Here is a 20,529-nt window from a genome sequence, read left to right on the forward strand (position 1 = left end):
AAGGGGGTTATGAATATCATTAATAAATACACTATACATTTTGAAATAACTTTATTGGTAGTTTTCGGACATCAATTTTCTTAATGAAGTTACAGCACTACTGTAGTATATCGTCTTAAAAACAAGATGTATAAAATGAAAATCCTATTTCAATAACTACACAAAATTAAATAAACTCTAGTATAATTAAACAGTTGCACTAATAACTTCTGTGTACTTCTTGATTTTGCTAGCTACAGACATGTCTACATATCTGTCACCAATGCTTACTATCATTCCACCGATGATGCTGGGGTCGACTTTTGTAGCCAATTGAATGGTTTGGTTTGACTTTACGAAGGACTTTAATACACCCATGAGTTTTTGTTTTTGGTCAGCGTCCAAGTCTCTAGCAGTGGTTACTTCACATGAGACCTAAAATTTAAATGAATACAATGTATATTATGTTACAAAAAAAGAACTCTCATAAAAAAGGGCAAAGATGAAATAAAGAAGGGTTGTAATTCAAAATGTAACCAAACAATTCCAATCTGTAAATAAAATCATGTTTTTATTTTTGTTTATAATTTAAACGAATATTATCCAGTAACCCTTTCCTCCTATTCATAATCAAGTCCTGCATATCAATTAGACATGTCTCAGTAAAATTAAAAAACAATCAAACTATCCCTATCAACTCTGGAATCAGTACATAACGATGAGAAGTTATCAATTACCCTATTTTTTGGGAAGAATAGTCTCTATGAGAATCAATATGAGCTATTTTAACAATTTTACTAAAATGAGTTAAAATTTCGGCGAGAGCGTTTTTGACAGTCTAAATTTTATCGAATGTTCTATTTTCATTTTAAAGTTCCCATCAATATTATAATATTATTTAAAACTTGATAGAAATTCATTAACCAAGTGAATGTGTAAATTAACAAACTAAATTGTTTCCCCGTAGTGGAGCAATAATAAAACTCAATAAGGGTGTCCTTTCAGAGGAAAGATCACTTTATTGATGTGAATACTAAAAATATAACAATTGTGCCTATAGAAAATAAAAAGGATATTAAATGTTTCAATCTGGTCTCAGATAAGTACAATTTACATAATATTTGGGTATATATTGAAAAATTGGAAGCCAAAACTTCGGTAGGCTACATTCCATGACAGTAGGCCATATACTATTTAAAATTTTAGAACTAACAAACATTAAAGAAAGTATTGGCAGAAATATTATCAAAGTTTTACTATCATCATGATTAGAAGCTAAAAATCTTGTTAAAAATGAATTACTAAAAAATCCAAATTTAAGGGCTTACATACCAAACCATTTGTTAGAAACTAAAGTCTTAGTTAGGAATGTAGATACTCGAAATGACATCAATTATCCCATGGAAAATATTGAATCCACATCCAAGATTATACATATTTATAGGACAAAGTATAGGGTACAAACAGAAAATAACATTGACTATATAGATAAAACAACTATAGTTTTAACATTTGAGGGTAATATTTTACTCAGCTATAAAGCTTTTAACAGAGTTTATTTCCCTGTCGAACGATTTATTGGTAGGGTTGTTCAATGCTATAAACATTTGAAATTTGGTCATGTCTCAAAGCCTCTCAATATTCTTTTAATGATTATAATCTTATTAGAAGAAATAGAGACGATAGCTATGGAGATATAGCTAGTCTTATTCGCAACACAATTACCTAGAGTGAACTAAAACTAAATTATAACTTCAATGCCAAAATAGAAGTCTGTGGCAACAAAACTAAATTTGAAACAACAAGGTCGGTGGCCCATTAATTATAGGTGGAGATAAAATAAAGAAGGGCAGCAATTAAAAATGTATCTGAACAATTCCAATCTGTAAATAATATACACAACATTACAAGCACAAAATTAAAGGCCACTGTAGAATTTTTCGAAAAATCCATTTGTATTATTATTGGCTAAATGATTTGTGGATTATACATTCAAAATAGGTCCTTGTAGACTTTTCCAAACTGAGACCTGAAAAATATTTTGCTTGTCATCTGTTCAAGGTATTAATGCTGTTGGCGAAAAATTTCCATGCAGTTACAAGACCATCTCAGGGTCAATTAGTTGTAGGCAATCAGTTGTTGGGCCAATATGCATGTCTGTATTCTCTTCTCAAACTTCCAGATTTAACAGTACTTTAAAAGTATAACTTGATTTAAAAAACGAAGATGATAAACAGTGTTACATTATTAGGTATATCAAAGGATGATAAACAGTTGTAAAGAAAGGGAAAAAAGCAAAAAAACTAAATTCTTCCCTAATGCAATTATATTATCAAAATGTTGGTGAACTATGCACTAAATTTACAGATTTTAGCTTAATGAATGAATGCTGTGAACTATGTGTATTATGACATTATTGTTATTGACGAAAGTTAACTTTATGATGATATATTTTGGGAAGATTTGAGTTGCAACAGTTATATTTTTTGTGTAGATAGAATGCTAAAATCACATTAAAATTTAGAGAAGTGGGTGGGGTGTTAATAATATGCCCTAAAGAATTACATTCAAGCATCAATTATTAAGATTAATTCCTAAAGTATTTGATAGTTTGATTTATGATTACTTGAACTGGCACTATAAGGAGATCATTATAGATGAGCAGTATGGATTCAGAGAGGTAGGTCCAATACAACAATTTTTCTTGTTTATCACATTAAACTTTGGATTCCTTGGAGAAAGAATGATACTGTATACACTGACTTCTATAAGGCATCAGTAAGAGATGAGTAAATGATTTGCTTTTAATAGGAAAGTCATGTATTGTAGCCTTTTCAAATGGATTAATAAACTGGATTAGTGGGAGGAGGCAAATGGTTAAAATTGGAAATTTCTGTAGAAAGTGGTTGAAGTTGTTATTGATCTTTTTCGAGGGTGAGTAGCGAGCTTGAAATGAAGTTACTTCAAAAAGATCTGTATAGCCTTTCTACTTAGCGTGGGCAGAATTTACTGGATTTAAATATAGGGAAGCTTTTTCAAATTTGATTTTATGGAAAGAAGACAAGAATTCAATATGTTTAAAGAAGCTAAAGAGCAAAAGAAGCTAAAGATTTAGGCATATGTTTACTCCATTAATGGACATTAATTAGAAATTAAAAAAGAAGCTAAAGATTTAGGCATATTATTTGATTCTCACTTAAAGTTTTTCTAATGAAACTGATCAACTAGATGTAAAGGCTAACTGGATGTTGGGTTTCACACTGAGGAATTGCAATTGGCTGTCAATTAATGCAGTGAGAAAGGTAAATGTGAGACTGGTTATATCACAGCTGGAATATGGATCAGGAATGTGGAGTTATCGCAACTCCACAATACAATGTTTAGTCATTTATTGAGAGTGTTTTTAATTGCAATTAGCTGTCAATTAATGAAGTGAGAAAGGTATATGTGAGACTGAGATATTGTAATTATAAGTACAATCATATGTATTGCTAATTATAGTTATTGTGGTATTTGAATATATCATTTTTCTATATTTGGTTACAATTTAGGACTATACATCACCAGTGGAGGGTTAATATTTAATAGTAGGAAGAATTGAAAAGAATAAAATGTCAAGAGAAGCAGAAATTTTCTTAAAGAAATCTAAAGACACAAAATGGATAAACATTTTCTATTTGGAACCACATATGACAGTAAACAATTTGTATAGTGATTCAGTAGTAGAGGAGCGATCTCAGTAAGGAGGCAGTGCTGCTTTCATTAACTGTAAATTTAAATTTACTAAAGTGTAGAATAACTGAACATTGATAAAAAATTTAACATTTACAGCTATGTAAAGGTTTCATTACTCTACATGTAATGTGACAAAAGCATATTTATATTTTTATTATTGTTCTGAAGCTATTTTCTTATTGCATCTTAAAGTAATTACTATTTTGTTGGGAATAAGCTACAATTAAAATAAGTTTAATGACATTTCAATTTCCACTTCGGAGATCATTCTCAAAATACAAACATTAATGTGGAAAATGAAATATCAATAAACTTATTTAAAACTTTAATTATACTTATTCCCATTAAAATAGTAATTACTTTATATTTTTAGTTAAAAATAATATCACAAACCTCTCCTCTATGTGCTGCCATAATTTGCTTGAATGCATTAATGACTGTTTCTAGTTTATTAAGACGACCATTGTCAGCCAATAATGCCAAAAGATTAGCAGATTCTGGTTTAAGAGAAATCTTTTGAGCTACTGCTTTAAGAGCCTCTGACTTAAGACTTCTTTTGATTGTTGGGTTTTCTACAAATCCTCGTAGTTTAGCATCTGTTTTTAAAGCACCCTGAAGCTTCAAAAGGTCCTTCTCCACACCTTCCAATGACTTTTGTTTGCTGGCTGCAGAATATAGAGCTGAAGCATACCTACCTTCAATTCCAAAAATTTGGAGTGGGGCTTTAACTAATTGTGAAGCAGTGTTACCAGTACTGAAGCTGCGAACCTATAAAAAAAGTCAAACAAATTAAACAAAATCAATCATCTACTTGCAATACTAGTCACTCTGATTTTAAATGAGCAGGGTGGTTTTAAAGAATATTTTTAAATTTTTATCAAAAAGGCAATATAATCCGTATTTCCTGCATGCAGGTTGTATACCTACATCTGTAAGAAATTTTTTAAATTAACTAGATACTAAAAATTACGATACTTAAGATTACTTTCCATCAAGGTTAAATTTATATGTTCCAAATTACAAGTCAATCTGATCATATTTTGTGTGAAATATGGTTAAGTTTTTGTACTTGGTAATAGCTACAAGTAGGGCCATTTATATCAATATGTGGAGCTTGGTTTGTGACATAAGATGAGTACCATTAAGTATTCCTACAATTTTTTTTGAAATTTGTAAAGTATTTGTAGTATATTGTTGACTAAACTGAAACAGCTTTCTGTATGTTCTTTTTGGTATTAGGGCAATAAATGGCATGTAGGTCTAATGGAACCTGGAAACTGTAGACAGTTTAAAGGTTCCAATAGACATAATTTGCCTGTATGGAAATGGATATTAAAAAGAGCCAATTTAAAAATGTGTCGGATGAACTCCGTACTGCAAGTAGGAGGCACAAATATAAATTAATGCTTAATTTTAATTAACTATTGATTTTAATTAATATTTGTCATTTTTACAGAATTTATCAAAAATCTTAACCTCCAGAGAAGTTATGTAACACGATTTACAAGGTACTGGGAATTATTAAACGTAGATGAATAAAATAACTATAATACAATAAAACTTACAGCCATATAAAGATTTTGTGAAGCCATTTGGAATTAATTTTCTATTTTAAAGTTTAATTTTATAATTCGGTCGCCTTAACCCACACCAATGACAGAAAATTCGGTCTGTGAGCTATGACGTAAAAAAGTGACATTGACAGAACGAGGAAAAACAGGATAGCCAATAGGAAAATATTAAAGAACATTTAAAACACAGGTTATACAGGGTGAGTCACAACAATTGGAACAGAGTAGGATCACAGAATAAAATAACAATTGTTTTACTATTCTGTGGTAGGATTGTGTAACAAAATTTGAATATTGGACCCATTGGTCAATAAATTATAGCTGTGAAATTAGACAAAGTGTCTTAAAGTTGAATTTTTTAGAATAATTTCACTGTATGTAGACAATTCTTATTTTTTTTAGTTTTTTACAGGAAGTGACAATTATTCCTGATAGTGAATATGGTCAAATCTTTTTACTTTTTTTGCGAAGCTTTTTGATGCTTTTGATTAGAAAATATAAAGTCAATATCATTTTTACCTTATATTTTGCAAAATTTACAAGATATATTATGTATTTTTGCTTTTTTAAGCTACAATTACTTTTTCGATTTCGAAAGACGACTTCACGCAAAAGTTGTGCGATTCTCCGAAAGTAACTTATTTGTTATGAAAGTTGTACATACAACAGACGAAAATATTATTTTGTTGTCGTCCTGGCCTTAAAGAAAGAAATAAGTCAGAAAAAATTGAGTGGAGTGACTGTAGATGGCAATTGACTGGATCCCGTCGCGTAGAGACTGGCAAAATCACCAATTCAATAATTCTATATAAAAATCTATATATAAAAACAAATTGATATTTTATTAAGAATATTACTGTTCACCCTCAAAGCATCTTCGATCAGAAGAGTGCTATTTAGTTAGCGAAACAGTCATTATTTGGAAGAAAAAAGCCGCATTCCATTAAAAGCATTTTTAGCATAACATTAACCGGTATATTTGGTGGGTATTATAAGATATCATCTATAAAGTCATGTAATATTCCGGATTCTTCAAAATTTAAATGGAGGTTATTATTAATATGATATTAATTAAAATAAATATTATTATTTTCAAAGCACTCCAAGTATAGTTTGGATGATCTGCCATTAAATGTAAGAAAAAAAAATGGTTAATGCAGTATAATAGAGCTCCACCCCATTTCTTGGTAGATTTTAGAAATACCTTTAGTGACACATCACACATCACTTCCTCAACGATGGATTGCCAGAATTTTTAATAGCCATCAAGGAGTCCAGATTATAACACTCTCGATTTTATTCTAAAATGCGCGAATTTTAAAAGGGGACCGAACAATATTTTTAAAGTATGAAAGTCCTTTATCGAAATAATTGAAAAAGACAGAACCATTAGGAGACAAACCAGTATATATATTTTGGTTTTTATAATATCCTTATTTTTACTCTTTTAAATTGATTGTGTATAATCTTGATTTATCGTCGAAATAAAAGCTTTATTATAAAATCCAAAGATTTTACGCAAAGTACGAATAGGTATGAAGAGAAATAATTTTCCCGATAGAAAAAACATTTTTTACATTTCAGTAATGATTATTTCTTCTTCTCTCAATTAAAACCTTTAAATCAAATTAATCTTTAATAAACTTCACAGATGACATCTGTCACGATGTCAAACATTACCCTAAAGGTCGTTTGAAAAAGAAAATTGTAAATTTAATATAAAAGAACCAAAAAGAAATACCCTAATCTAAATATTTTTAATGGACAAATATTCGACAAAAATAAATGATTCGAAATTTATGCGAATTTAGTTTATATCAACTGTCCATAAATTATAACCTAACATGCTGAAGGTAGGTACTTTGTTTATTACAATATTTTGTTGTAACTATTGCGTTTTTTAATTAATACTTGTTAACAATTAGAAATAATGTAAAAATTTTCTTTTCTTTTACGTGATAATAAAATAACAGACCGTTTATATTATATCAAGTTACTGCATAATTTTTCCAATAAGTTGATCCTTTTTAATTTTATAGTATAGTATAGAATATTATATTTCACCATATATGGATTTTACGTAAGTTTTATTAGATCTACGTATTTTTTCCTAATTAATTCCACTCTAAAATAGTGTCATTGACCAAGATACTTAATGATTTTTTTATGTAACTATAACTGTACATTTTTTTTTATGCCTACTTCATTTCTTATGCATCTATTTGCTCTTATTTCTGTATCACTGATACATATAAACGAGTTTGTCTGCTTGGATTATTGCAAGCTTTGGAAATTGGTACATTAGCGTTAGTTGCTTTCTACCCAACTATCTATTTTTTGTATAATAAAACTGACTAGTACTTCTTAGAGTAAAATTCGTTGGTAAAGAGATTAAATAATTCTTATTTATATTTTAATAAGTTCAATAGATTAGAAGAAACCTTGTTTTCCCTCACTGTTTATAATTCCTAATCTAAAGCATGCTTTTGTTTATCCATTATTGAACCAGCAATCTACTTCATATACTTATTAAACTATTAGTCTTGACTCTGAATTCATCAGTATTTCAGGATCTAGTTATTTTGTTTTTAATTATTGTATTTTTATTTAGGTAAAGGGACAGTTAAAGTTTGAGGACAAATGGCCTCAAATGGGCCCTATAGTTTTAAAACTACTTAAGCAAGAACCAGTTTCTCCATCAGAATGGCAAGAGCTCTTTTATGATGTTCATTTAGTATGTCTTTGGGATGAAAAGGGGCCTGCCAAACTTAGAGACCATTTACATGAGGATATTGTCCAGTTTATTAAACAGGCTCAATCAAGAGTTCTAGCCCACAGGCAAGAGGAGGCTCTTTTGAAAGCTTACATTGCAGAATGGAGGAAGTTTTTTACACAATGTAATTATTTGCCTACACCATTTAGACAACTTGAAACCAGTTTACAGGTAATAATATATTAATTATTAGTTAAGTTGAATAATGTAAAGTATTTAGGGTCAACAATAAGTTGAGATGTTACTTGTATGAAATATATAGAAATAAAAATAACATAAATTATTATTTTAATGTCTATGTCTAGGTTCTTTAATCTGTAAATTTTATTCATATTTCCAGGGTAAACCAACATCTGCTAATCCAAGTGTTCAAAATAATAGTGGGAAGAAAGCTACTGGAGAAGAAAGTATAGTGAGAAAACTCATGTTGGATTCATGGAATGAAAGTATATTTAGTGATATTAAATATAAGTTACAGGATAGTGCTATGAAGTTGGTGCATGCAGAAAGAAATGGAGAGGCTTTTGATTCCCAGTTAGTTATAGGTAAATAAGTTAAATGCTATATATTTTATCTTAGTAACCATTTTATGAGGATCTTAATTTTTACTACAGTTATTACAGCTTTAAGCCAAACCTCTGTAAGTCAAAAACTAGTACTCGAAATCTCAACCCTCTATTGGTCAAAATAATCAGTTAGTCCCAAACTTTAGTCAGTTTGATACATCTTTTCCCTCTATAACTTAAAAAATTAAATTGGACCTCAGTATCTAAGAACATAACAATCTTTTATTTTACAACCTTTCCAACTCCATTATTTGAAAGTCAATGTAAGTAAACCATTGCTTCTTAAAAACAATTTAGGAGTTTACAATAAATATACTACTTATGAATTCATGACTGAAGTTAACATGATGTGCATGCTTGCTTTGTGTCAGGTGTTTAATTTTAGTATTTTTGATTTCATTCGTACTTTAGCAATGAAATTCATTTTTTGTTGATTGAAAAATTGTCAAAAATTGAGAAGTAGTTTGGTATTACCACGATACACATAAATTTGTACAACAGTTTACAAATAGAATTGTTAAAACATAAGTGCTGTGAAATCTAAACAGAAAACTTTGAGTCTTGCTGAAAAATTAGAGGTGCTCAAAGCTGTGAAGAGGTGTAAAAAGAAGAAAGATGTTACTCCACAATTTTGCCTATCAATGAGTACTCTGTCAATAAAAAATGAATCAGATATGATGAAAAAAAAAATCAAAACAGTCAAAATTTGTCCTGCAAAAGACAATGAATTTCAGAATTTTCGGGCTTGCAGGAGACCCAAATCTTTTGAGGAATGTTTGAAGCGAAAATATTACTATTAGTGAACCACTGTTACAAGAAAATGCTGAATTATACTCCAAATCATTAGGTGTGGCTAATTTCAGGACCAGTAATGAATGGCCAGAAAAGTTCCAAGGAAGACATGAACTTGCTTTTAAAAAGTTTGTAGGGAAAGTGCAAGTGTCAACATTGAAACCTGTAACAAATGGAAAAGTGAATTGCAAGATTTATTACATGTTTAAGAACCTGACAATATTTTCAATGCTGACGAAACAGGGCTGTTTTTTAAATGTCTTCCTAATAAGTCTCTAACTTTTAAAAATGATAAATGCAATGGCGAAAGCATAACAAGGAACATTTGACTATTCTGCTAGCAGCAAATATTTCAGGCACAGAAAAACTCACCATTGGTCATTACTTTTGAGATCACTACCTTTGAAATATGAAGCAAATACAAAATCATCGAAGTCTTCTGCAATTTTCAAAAACTGGCTCAAAGTTTTCATAAGAAAATGGCCAAAGAAAAATCTTGTCATTCATTGTCATAACTTCAAGTCGTTATATTGAAAAGTAGTTGTCACGAACATGTTAGATAATATTATGAAAAGAAAAAAAAAAGAATTCTACTATAGATGTACTGCAAGCCACGAGGTAAAGCTTAGTGAAATGTCACTGTGACTACTTTAAAAATTAAAAGACTAAAACCAAAAAAAGCCACAGCTAATGACAATATACCAGCATACATTTTTAAAGGTTGTGCAGAGACTCTTTCTCTCCCTCTCACACTAATTTTTAATTTGTCCCATAAACAAAGTAAATTTCCAGATATGTAGCTTAAAGCATGCAGTTATAACACCTATATTTAAATCTGGTAATGCTGGTAACATTGAGAGCTATAGACCTATATCTGTCATCAATTCAATTGCTAAGATTTTCGAGAATGTGCTTAATAACAATATTTTGAATTACTTTGGAGATAGGTTCTGTCCAGAACAACATGGTTTTTTACCAGGGATGTCCACTGTGTCAAATTTGTGTGTTTTTACAAGTTTTGCAGCAGGGACCATAAATAATTCAGCTGGATGTCATTTTTACCGACTGTACCAAAGCTTTTGATAAGGTTGATCACTCTATACTTATTGAAAATCTAAGCAAATTTTTTGATTTTGATTCAGAAGCATGTATGTTAATGGGTTCATATCTTTCTGATAGGATAAATCAAGTGGGGAACAGTTTATCAAAGCCATTTATGTTGACATCAGGTATATCACAAGGTAGCAACTTGGATCCTCTTCTGTTTGCTATATTTATTGACGATTTGCCTCACTGTGTGAAGTTTTCGATATGCCTACTATTTGCAGATGATTTAAGATTTTTTGAGAAATTTCAGTGATCTGAACTCAGTAAGTCAATGGATCTATGATAACAAAATGTTTCTAAACACTTCTAAATGTCATGTTTTTACTATCACACGAAAAACACAATACATGTAGAACCAATACAAAATTTCTAGCACTGTACTTGGAAGAAAGAACACTTGCAAAGATCTTGGAGTAATGTTTCAGCAAAATTTGAGATTTAACGAACATTATCGATCATCATTGGAAAGGAATACAGAACTCTTGGCTTCATAATTCGTAATTCAAAATTTTTTAAAAGATTTGAAACTCTAATATCATTATACAATGCACTGGTAATACTTCACTTGGAGTATGCCTCTATTATAGGCAAGCCGAATTCAATGTTGGACTGATTGAAAAGGTTCAAAAACGATTTTTGAGGTTTCTTTATGTCAGAAAGTTTGGTATCTATCCATACATGATTTCCTATAATGCTTTGTTAACTTGTTTTAAAGTTCAGCGACTGGATAATAGAAGAAATTTTCATTCAACCATTTTTATTTACTATGTTGTAAATCACATTAAATATAAAGATTGCTTTTCTATTAATAATATTAATTTTAATGTTCCAAAAATACATCTAAGAATTAATAACAAACGACTGTTCTCAACTAATAAGACTGATTGTTCACCCATAAATAAGTTGTTAACCAATAAGAATGTAACCATGTGATAATTAACTGTGATATAGACTTTTTAAATTATTCTGTGAAACAAATAAAAGTTGCTTTTGAAACAAATTTCTAGTCTGCAAAAGTTGTTGTCATAAAATTTAATTTAGATGTACTTATAATGTTTTTACTTGTTTTATTCCGTGTAGGTTTAGTTTTTAAGACAATTATTAGTTTTTAGCAGTAGTAAGCACTCTTTTAATGTAACAACAATCATTTTGTGTTTTAAAGGAGGTCAAATAAATAAAATAAATGAAAAAAAACTGTTATGTACACTGTGGTTTTCCATCGTCATCAAAAGAAGAAGCTAAAACTGAATATATTTCTATTTTACCTCGTGCAGAATGGAATACAGTGGTGTTTGAATCACGAGTATCCTTTGAGGACTTTATTACACGCTATGATGGAGTTATGACTGCTGGGTCATTATCTGATGACGAAATTATCGATTGAGTAGCTCACAAAACCGATACTAATGATTTAGATCACATAGAAGACTTGAATAATACTACATGCGCTCCACAGGTTTTTACCAAAGAGACAAGCAATAGCATTTAAAAATTCACAAAATTTTATAGAGCAAATTAGCAATTTTGAAGAACAATAATTTTTAGCATTGTTTATTTCTTAGACAATGCTATAGATAGAGAAAACGGAATTATATAGAAGCAAAAAAATGACTGATTTTTTTAATGCCATATTTTTTTATTTTAAATCTTGATTTATAATAAATAAAATCATGTTATTACCCCTGTAACTAGAATTTTTATTTGTTACACCTCTCTAACTAAAAATTAGTAAGAAGGAATCTCAAGCTCTTTACGTCGAATCAAAATCTGCCTAAGGCGTAATTCTCCATGAGTCGAAAACTCTATAACTCGAATTTTTTGCCGTCTTCCTACTGTATGTAGATTACACAACAACAAAAATTGAAGGCATACCTGCTACATCAATAATTTATTCAAAATGTTGCCAACAACTATATATACTACAGAAGATTCCAGCGAATTGAGTGTTTCAGCAAAGACAATCATAAACTATCTAATTTAGGTAAGATTACCACTAAAAGTTTTTCGTTTTAGGCGTTAGAGAATCATATGTGAACCTCTGCTCAAATACGGAAGATCGACTGCATATTTATAGAGAAAATTTTGAGGCAGCCTACATTCAAAGTACTGATCTATTTTATCGCCTGAAAGCTCCGGAACAACTTGCTACTAACGGAGTACAAGCTTATATGCGTTATGCGGGTAAGTAACAAAACAGGAAATAATATATTTGTCTAATTGGTGCATTGGGAAACTTCACAAGGAAAATCATTACACATATTTCTTAAGCGTCTTCTTCTTCTTCCTATGCCGTCCCCATTAACGGAGGTTGGCGACCACATTTTTAAAAGCTTCTCTGTCTTTTGCAACGTGGAATAATTCGTCTACAGTCATGTTTGTCCAGTCTCGAATATTTCGCAGCCATGACTTCCTCTTTCTACCTATTCCCTTTTTGCCATCGACTCTACCCTGCATGATGACCTGCAGAAGGCTATATTTATTATTTCTTAGTATGTGTCCAAGGTATGCAGTCTTGCGTACTTTTATCGTTCTCAACAATTTTTTGTCTCGACCCATTCTTCTCAGCACTTCCTCATTGGTGACCCTGGCAGTCCATGGGATTCTCAACATTCTCCGGTATATCCAAAGTTCAAAGGCTTCAATCTTTTTAACTATTTGCGCTTTTAGTGTCCATGTTTCTACCCCGTACAATAGTTGCGACCAGACGTAACATTCAACAAACCTCAGTCTCAGCGCAATATTCAGATTTTTGTCACAGAACAATTGTTTGAATTTTAAGAACGCTGCCCTTGCCATTTCTATTCGTACCCGGATCTCTTGGTCTGGATCTAATTCTGTGTTGATGTAAGCTCCCAGATATTTATATTTTGTCACTCTCTCTATTTGCTGTCCACCAAGAGTTAGTTGTTCATTATTTATTGGACTCCTTGATACTATCATAAATTTGGTCTTATCTGTGTTGATGTCAAGTCCCATTTGAATGCATTCACTATTTATTGCATCTAGTAAAGTTTGTAGATCTTCTATACTCTCAGCCATAATTACCGTGTCATCTGCAAATCTCATGGTGTTTATGATTTCTCCACCAATTATTATTCCCTCTTTTCTTTCCCATAAGGCTTTTCTGAATATGACCTGTGAGTACACGTTGAAAAGCGTCGGAGACAAGACTCATCCTTGCCTAACCCCTCTCGCAATCGGTATATTATTTGTTTCTATATCGTTCACCTTTACTACTGCTTTCTGGTTCCAGTATATAGCCTTAATAAACTCAATGTCTTTTTTGTCTAAATTGATGTTTTTTAATTCATCTATTAGCTTCATATGCTGCACTCGGTCAAAGGCCTTCCTAAAGTCTATGAAGCATACATATGCACTCTTGTTATATTCCCGACATTTCTGCAAGAGTACCGTCAACGCAAATAATGCCTCTCTTGTACCCATGCCTCCTCTGAAGCCAAACTGAGTTTCATCTATCTGCTCCTCACATTTCTTATAAATTCGGTTTTGAACAATTTTCAAGAGAATCTTTAAAGGGTGGCACATTAGGCTTATCAATCTATAGTCATTACATGATTTGGGATTGTTGTTTTTTGGTAGAGGTAAAAATATCGATTTAAGCCATTCTTCCGGGATGTTTGCCCTCTACATATATGTGGTTGAGAATTCGGGTGAGTCTCTTTATATTACCGTCATCTAAGGCTTTTAACAGTTCAACTGGAATTTGATCAGGACCCGGTGCTTTTCCTTGTTTTGCATTCTGTAGGACATTCTTTACTTCTGAGGGTAAAATTTGTAGGTATTGTTTTTCTTCACCTATATCTTGTTCATTTTCTCTCTCGTCATGGAAAAGATGGACTATATATTGTTCCCATACTTCCTTTATTTTGCTCTCTTCAGTAAGTATTTCTCCATTATTATCTCTTGTTATGAGTGTTCTTTGTCTGGTGTTGCCTGTAAGTTCTTTCATTTTTTTATGTAAGTTTGAGGTGTCATGTTTGTTGCTGAGTTCTTCCAATTCCTGGCATTCTCTGTTCATCCATTCCTCCTTAGCCTTTCTGATTTCATATTTGATTTTATTCTTGATGGTTTTATATTTATTTTCATCTTTATTTTTGTATTTTCTTTTTTCAGTTATTAGCTCAACTATTTCCGGTGTCATCCAGTCTTTTTTAGTTATTTTCTCTTCTTCGCCTAGGACCTCCTTTCCCGCTTTTAGTATGGCTTTTTTCATATCTGCCCATTCAACGCTTCCTTCAGTTAATTTATTTATCTCTGCGTTTAGTTGCTGTTGGCAGTTGTCATCTTTTAGGTTTTTGATGTTAATTTTGGTGGTTTTAACTTTTTTCTCCGGTTTCCTGAGTTTAATGTTGACGTTTGCTAGTAATAGATTATGATCCGTATCTGCATCTGCGCTTGGATAGGTTTTTGCACTTTGTACTCCATTACGAAACCTTTTGTTAATCGTTATAAAATCTATTTGGTTTCTGATTATATTGTTGGTGTTATCTTTTGGAGAAGTCCACGTGTATAATCTTCGTAAGGGTAGGTGGTAGTATGTATTTGTTATGACTAATTCTTAAGTGTAATTGTTATAAATGCTGAAAATAACTATGATTAATATTCTTGTTGTCGTCATTATCTGAATTTGATTTTGAATATTGTATTCTTCATAGCACTATGGATAAGGAGGATATTTAAAGCATCATAATTTTAAGTGTCCTAAATTTTTTTACCAATTTATTAAAAATCTCAATTGTATCTTTGTTTTATTTGTCTTATCGGATGAAACGATTTTAAACTAACGCTAGGTTTAATTTTGTTTAGATGCCAAATTGCGAGAGGAAGAAGCGAGAGCTCAAAGATACTTAGAGGCTGGCAGCTACGCCGTAATCCAATGTTGCGTAAAGGTACTCGTAGGGAACGCTCTGCCAGTTTTATTGGCCGAGTGTGCGCCTCTAATAAAGGCCGGAGAAACTGAACGATTGCATTTAATGTTTAGGTTATTAGAACGGGTTCCAGAAGGAGTGCAACCCATGTTGCAGGAATTAGAGAATCACATTACGCAAGCGGGACTAGCCGATATGGTAGCTGCTGCCGACATCATTACTCAGGATTCGGAGAAGTATGTCGAAAGGCTGTTAGACCTGTTTCGGAAATTTAGTAAATTGGTTCACGATGCGTTTTCGGATGATCCAAGATTTTTGACAGCAAGAGATAAAGCTTTTAAAACTGTGGTAAACGATACGACCGTCTTTAGGTAAGTTCTTTATTTCTCTTAGCTTAAATTAAGTACTTACATAAAAAAGTAGTTATTAAGTAAAATAATTTTTTAAATTTACTTCGGAACAAGATACCAGGATATGACTTCCTTGTAACGATTATTTTGCCTACCACATAGGGTATTACTATAGGGGGTTGAAAATTATGGAAATGAATTATTGGGGTGGAGATAGGGCAAGCAAAATAATACGAAACTGTTGCGAACGGCTACTCAGGGTTAATTTGGAGAACTGGGTCGTGGATAAGTGAATGGCAAGGGGGCAACTACAAAAATGAAACAAAGGGGTACTTACATGAGCACAAACAAAACACAAGAAGGTTCTCAAGCTATTTAAAATAAGGACGCCGCTTTGAAGAATCTTCCTGCTGGATGACAGAAAAGGCTCTTCCTTCCTAAAACCACAAAAAAGGGTTAGAGAGTTAGTTAAGAGAAATAAACAAAATGGTTTAGGGAAAAAAATAAATATTTATTGTTGTCTCATAACAAACAGTTACAAATATAAATAATAACAATAAAATACAAAATATCAAAAACAAACTTACTATGTCCTATCCGTTTACAAACTCTAGAAGTTGGAGATACTACACAAACTGAGCGATAATTTGTAGCAGAAATAAATTATTACAAATGAAAAATATCTTTTTAAATGGGACTATACATAAAGGATAACCTTTTTTTAAAAATACAAAACAAAAACAAGATCTGTTATGATAAGGTATACTTCATCTAATTTACTTATCGTTGCACGTCATTCGCGTCATAGCCCGTGAGGTCACATGATACCAACACGAAATATTTAGGCGGTAGGTGTTCTTTTTTAGAATCACTTTGCCGAATACACTGGCATTACAGCCAGTAGACATATTTTATTATATACGCGTAGAAATAATATTTAAAGATTTCTATTAATGTTAACCCAAAGAAATACACAATAATATGTTTCATTTAATTTGTATGAATGCATTATAAAGCGTTTTTATGAAGAACATTTGTTCGGAACACACTGTAACTGTAATCTAACGAAGTTGATATTTTGGCATAAATTGGTAACACTTATTTGACAGTTGCGGTGTTGACACTTTTTGTACTTTATTATTTTGAATTTTAAAGTGAATACCTCTTGTTTTATATTTTTACCTATTTAATAAAATCTGTTCTTTTGAACAAAATTAGTGCATTTTATTTCAAAAATGTCACGTAAGAATTTAAATAGTCATTGTCAAGAGATGGTAGCTTCTTTGATTCAATGTTTTAAACAGGAACGTCATAATAACGGCCCCATTCTACCCAGTGGCGGCTCGTGACTTGAGAGACAAGGTCGGCAAGGTATTTTTTGTCTCCTCAGATAGGTATACCGTCTAATAAAGACTTCAATCATCATAGGAGATTTTGTGTTGTCTTGTTTTTTGTTTTTTTTTGTTTTTTCCTATAAATTTAGAACCTAAACATGTTTATAAATTAACTCTAGTCTACGTTGTTTGGAAGTAGCAAAATGGGTTATAACGTCATCGTAAAATTTATTAGAGTTTTGGAGATATTTTAAAAGTTTTTTTTCTATTGACATTTGAGACAAGCTTGACATTCTCTTTTGTTTCATGGTATTTCGACAATACGTTTTGATTCTTTTGAGGCAAGAGAAATCTCGTTCATTTGAGGCAGACGTTGGTGGTAATGAGAGAATTAATGACAATAATTTATTAATTTCGGTAACAGTTTGTTGTAATGAATTACAGTATATAAAATTATACATATCTTGTAACTTATCCCATCTTCCGAAAATATTTGGATCAGCATATAAAACTTTTAATTCATTTTCTAATTTTATTTTATTAAATAATGATGGATAATTTTTAATTAACCTGTCTAATAAATATCTTGGAAATTCTTTGGCGTAACTTTTAAATTTTGAATCGTCAAAGAGGTCAAAAATTTGCAAATCTTCAAAATTCGAAAAACGAGTATCTATTTGCATAATAATAGTATCCAAAATTTCAAAATATACTCGTTTTTCGAGATCTGTTTCTGTGTCATGCCTTTGTCTTTTTTTTGGGGGTTCGGAAATATCAAGCGAGTCCAAAACGTCACTGCGTATATACTGGAAATTACTATCATTACGAAAATCTCGGAGATTTTGCACCAGTCTTGTTATTCTATTTTTGGAATGAATAATGTCAGTTAACTGATTTTGAACAACATTGAATATCAAATCGGTTTGGGTAAACACTTTCTTAAAAATATTTAAAAGTATGTTAAAAGAGTAATCATTTAATAAAGTTTTCAAACCGATTGCTTCACGGATCGAGATATCATCACTTTCAAAATCGTCGCATTCAATAATAAAATCAAAAACTTCCAAAAGCTGTTCACGAAAATCTGCTACAGTGAAAACTAACCGAGATTTAAAATTCCATCGCGTCTGACAAACTGTTGGCATTTTTTTCGAAACAAACCGTTCTAGTCATCAACATTAGTCCGTTTAGGCGAGCTTGAGAAAAATGAAGCAAATCCGCTTAAACTGGCAAAAAAAAGACGACATTCTTTAATTTTTTTACATGTATCCTGCAAAACTAAATTCATTCTATGCGCATGACAGTGAGTAAATAAAGCTTGCGGTGCAATAGTTTTAACTTTTGCCTGGAGACCATTTAATTCACCAGACATCACGGCAGCGCCGTCATAAGTTTGCCCTACCAATTTATTTTTGATATCAAAAAATTTTAATCTGTCCTTTAAAACACCAAAAATATATTCTGCCTTATGGCTTTTACTCACGTCTGTAAAACTTAAAAACCTCTCATAGATATTACCACGTAACGCGTATCGAACAACAATTGATAATTGTGAATGACATGATATGTCGGTAGTTTCATCTACTTCTAGTGAAAAGCAAATGGTTTCCTGAATCTCAGATTCAATAACGTTACTCAAAATGTAACTAATTGATTCTATTAATTCATTTTGGATTGTTTTAGATACACCGCTAAATGTCTTCGAGTCAGAAAGTAAATTAGAAAATTCCAAATCGTATTTCCTAAACATTTTTATTAGTTCTCTATAATTACCTTGATTTAACGAATGCTCCGATTCATCGTGTCCCCTAAAAGATAATTCCTGACAACTTAAAAAAATTACAATATCAATTAAACGACGTAAAACTGCGTGATTATTTTTTCGTTATGTTTAATAGCATTTTCACGTTGGGCATTATCTAATGAAACATAGATATTTTGTTTTCCAACTAAATCTAATTTAATCTGGCTGTAAGTATGATCTTTCGAAATATCATGTTTATGTAAAGCCCTAAATAATTCCTTTAAATTATCGTAACCAGATTCACACCACGGATTTTGATATTTGCCCCTATTTGTCGAAAATAAAATGCAAGGCCAACAGAAAAGTTTGTTTTTTATTTCACTCCCGGTAAGCCATGAGTACTTGCTGTACCAATTATCTGAAAATGATCTATTACTTCCCTTACTCGCACTAATATTTATAAGCCGGGACATTTTAGGCAAAGGACGCCCCTTATTTTTAATAACAATTTGTTCTTCGTATGGAATAGATGAAAACCCATTATGCAAAATATAATTTACAATATCAGACTTATCAATACTTACAGTTTCTCCCATGGCTTGCATTTTTTAGGTTAATTTACCTGAATTTGTTTACACTTTAATTAAAAAAAAAAACTTCTAATATGTCAAAAAACCCTTTAACCTTTAACTATTTACGGCAGACGTAACGTATCACAGTATTACTTTAGAAAATAAAAATTAATCACAGAAAGAAAGGCTAGTTCGTGCACTGAATATCACTTCACTTTTACTACTTACGTTCTTATATGAAATAACATTTCATCCCGCGCTGGCAATGTACAGTTTGCGACCAATCACCAATCCCAATGAAGCATCGGCAAATTTAAATTTGCCGTACTTGGTAATAAAGTTCATATGGAAAGAAATGTATATTTGGTTGCTAATCAACTAATATTCCGTTGATTTTTACAAGTAAATCGTCAAGGTTGGGATCGGCTTGCCGAACACTCAAAACGTGCCTTTTTAAGAATTCACTGGCGGATGGATGTCTCCGATATCGGATCATCAATTTGAAAAGTGTCTACGCAGGGATCACTTAACGCTCAGATTGGACGAATTCTTTTAAAAACCATGAATAAAATTTAGTCCGGTCGAATTGGTCGAATTCTTTTAAAAATCATGAATAAAAGTTAGTCTTTATTATCTCACAGATATTTTTTATTTCTCAAAAACAAATGACATCAACTGATTACCTGCCACAATTAATTATTGAAATACTGATTAAATTAAATATTAAAAAAACTATAATATCTATAAAGGTGTGTGTGTCGGCACTGCCGACCCTGACCGGCCGCCAGTGATTCTACCCTTGACTGCTGTTAGAGAAGTATGTAAATGTATGTTTTGTATATTATTGTAGATGCTTAAAATATACATTCTTGTTTTAGCGTGTAGCTGCAGCTTTAAATTTACAAATTTCAACTGTGAGTTCTATTTCTCAGAGGCCGTAAAAACTAATACACTTCTATCACAAGTATACAAGCGGGTCAAGTTGTTTTTAACAAGATTATTTTTTAAGTTTTGTTTTGTTTCTATTTATTTACATTAAATATTCATTTATTTTGTTGTATACTGTTGTACACTTTTGCAATAATTATGGTGACCTATTTGATTCAAAATGGATTCA

The 20,529-nt window shown here is 31.3% G+C and overlaps 2 protein-coding genes across 2 annotated transcripts in view; one reads left to right on the top strand and one right to left on the bottom strand.

The window, feature by feature from the left end:
• Positions 1 to 34: 34 nt before the first annotated feature.
• Positions 35 to 5,438, bottom strand: ATPsynO (ATP synthase subunit O, mitochondrial). Its single transcript, XM_072530469.1, has 3 exons — positions 5,280 to 5,438; positions 4,108 to 4,482; positions 35 to 414 (listed from the first exon to the last, which is right to left on the bottom strand). Exons 1-3 carry the CDS (start codon positions 5,304 to 5,306, stop codon positions 187 to 189), a joined length of 630 nt encoding a protein of 209 aa, XP_072386570.1. The 5' UTR covers positions 5,307 to 5,438; the 3' UTR covers positions 35 to 186.
• A 1,502-nt stretch (positions 5,439 to 6,940) lies between these two features.
• The window catches only part of Cul5 (cullin 5), a 29,835-nt gene continuing 16,246 nt past the window's right edge, over positions 6,941 to 20,529 (top strand). The window contains exons 1-5 of the mRNA XM_072530466.1: positions 6,941 to 7,138; positions 7,897 to 8,229; positions 8,399 to 8,603; positions 12,537 to 12,704; positions 15,351 to 15,783. Of these exons, the coding sequence (XP_072386567.1) occupies positions 7,130 to 7,138; positions 7,897 to 8,229; positions 8,399 to 8,603; positions 12,537 to 12,704; positions 15,351 to 15,783 (1,148 nt within the window). The 5' untranslated portion in view covers positions 6,941 to 7,129. The remainder of the gene's footprint in view (positions 7,139 to 7,896; positions 8,230 to 8,398; positions 8,604 to 12,536; positions 12,705 to 15,350; positions 15,784 to 20,529) is intronic.

Source organism: Diabrotica undecimpunctata, chromosome 4, assembly GCF_040954645.1.
Source record: "Diabrotica undecimpunctata isolate CICGRU chromosome 4, icDiaUnde3, whole genome shotgun sequence".
Taxonomy (NCBI): Eukaryota; Metazoa; Arthropoda; class Insecta; order Coleoptera; family Chrysomelidae; genus Diabrotica; species Diabrotica undecimpunctata.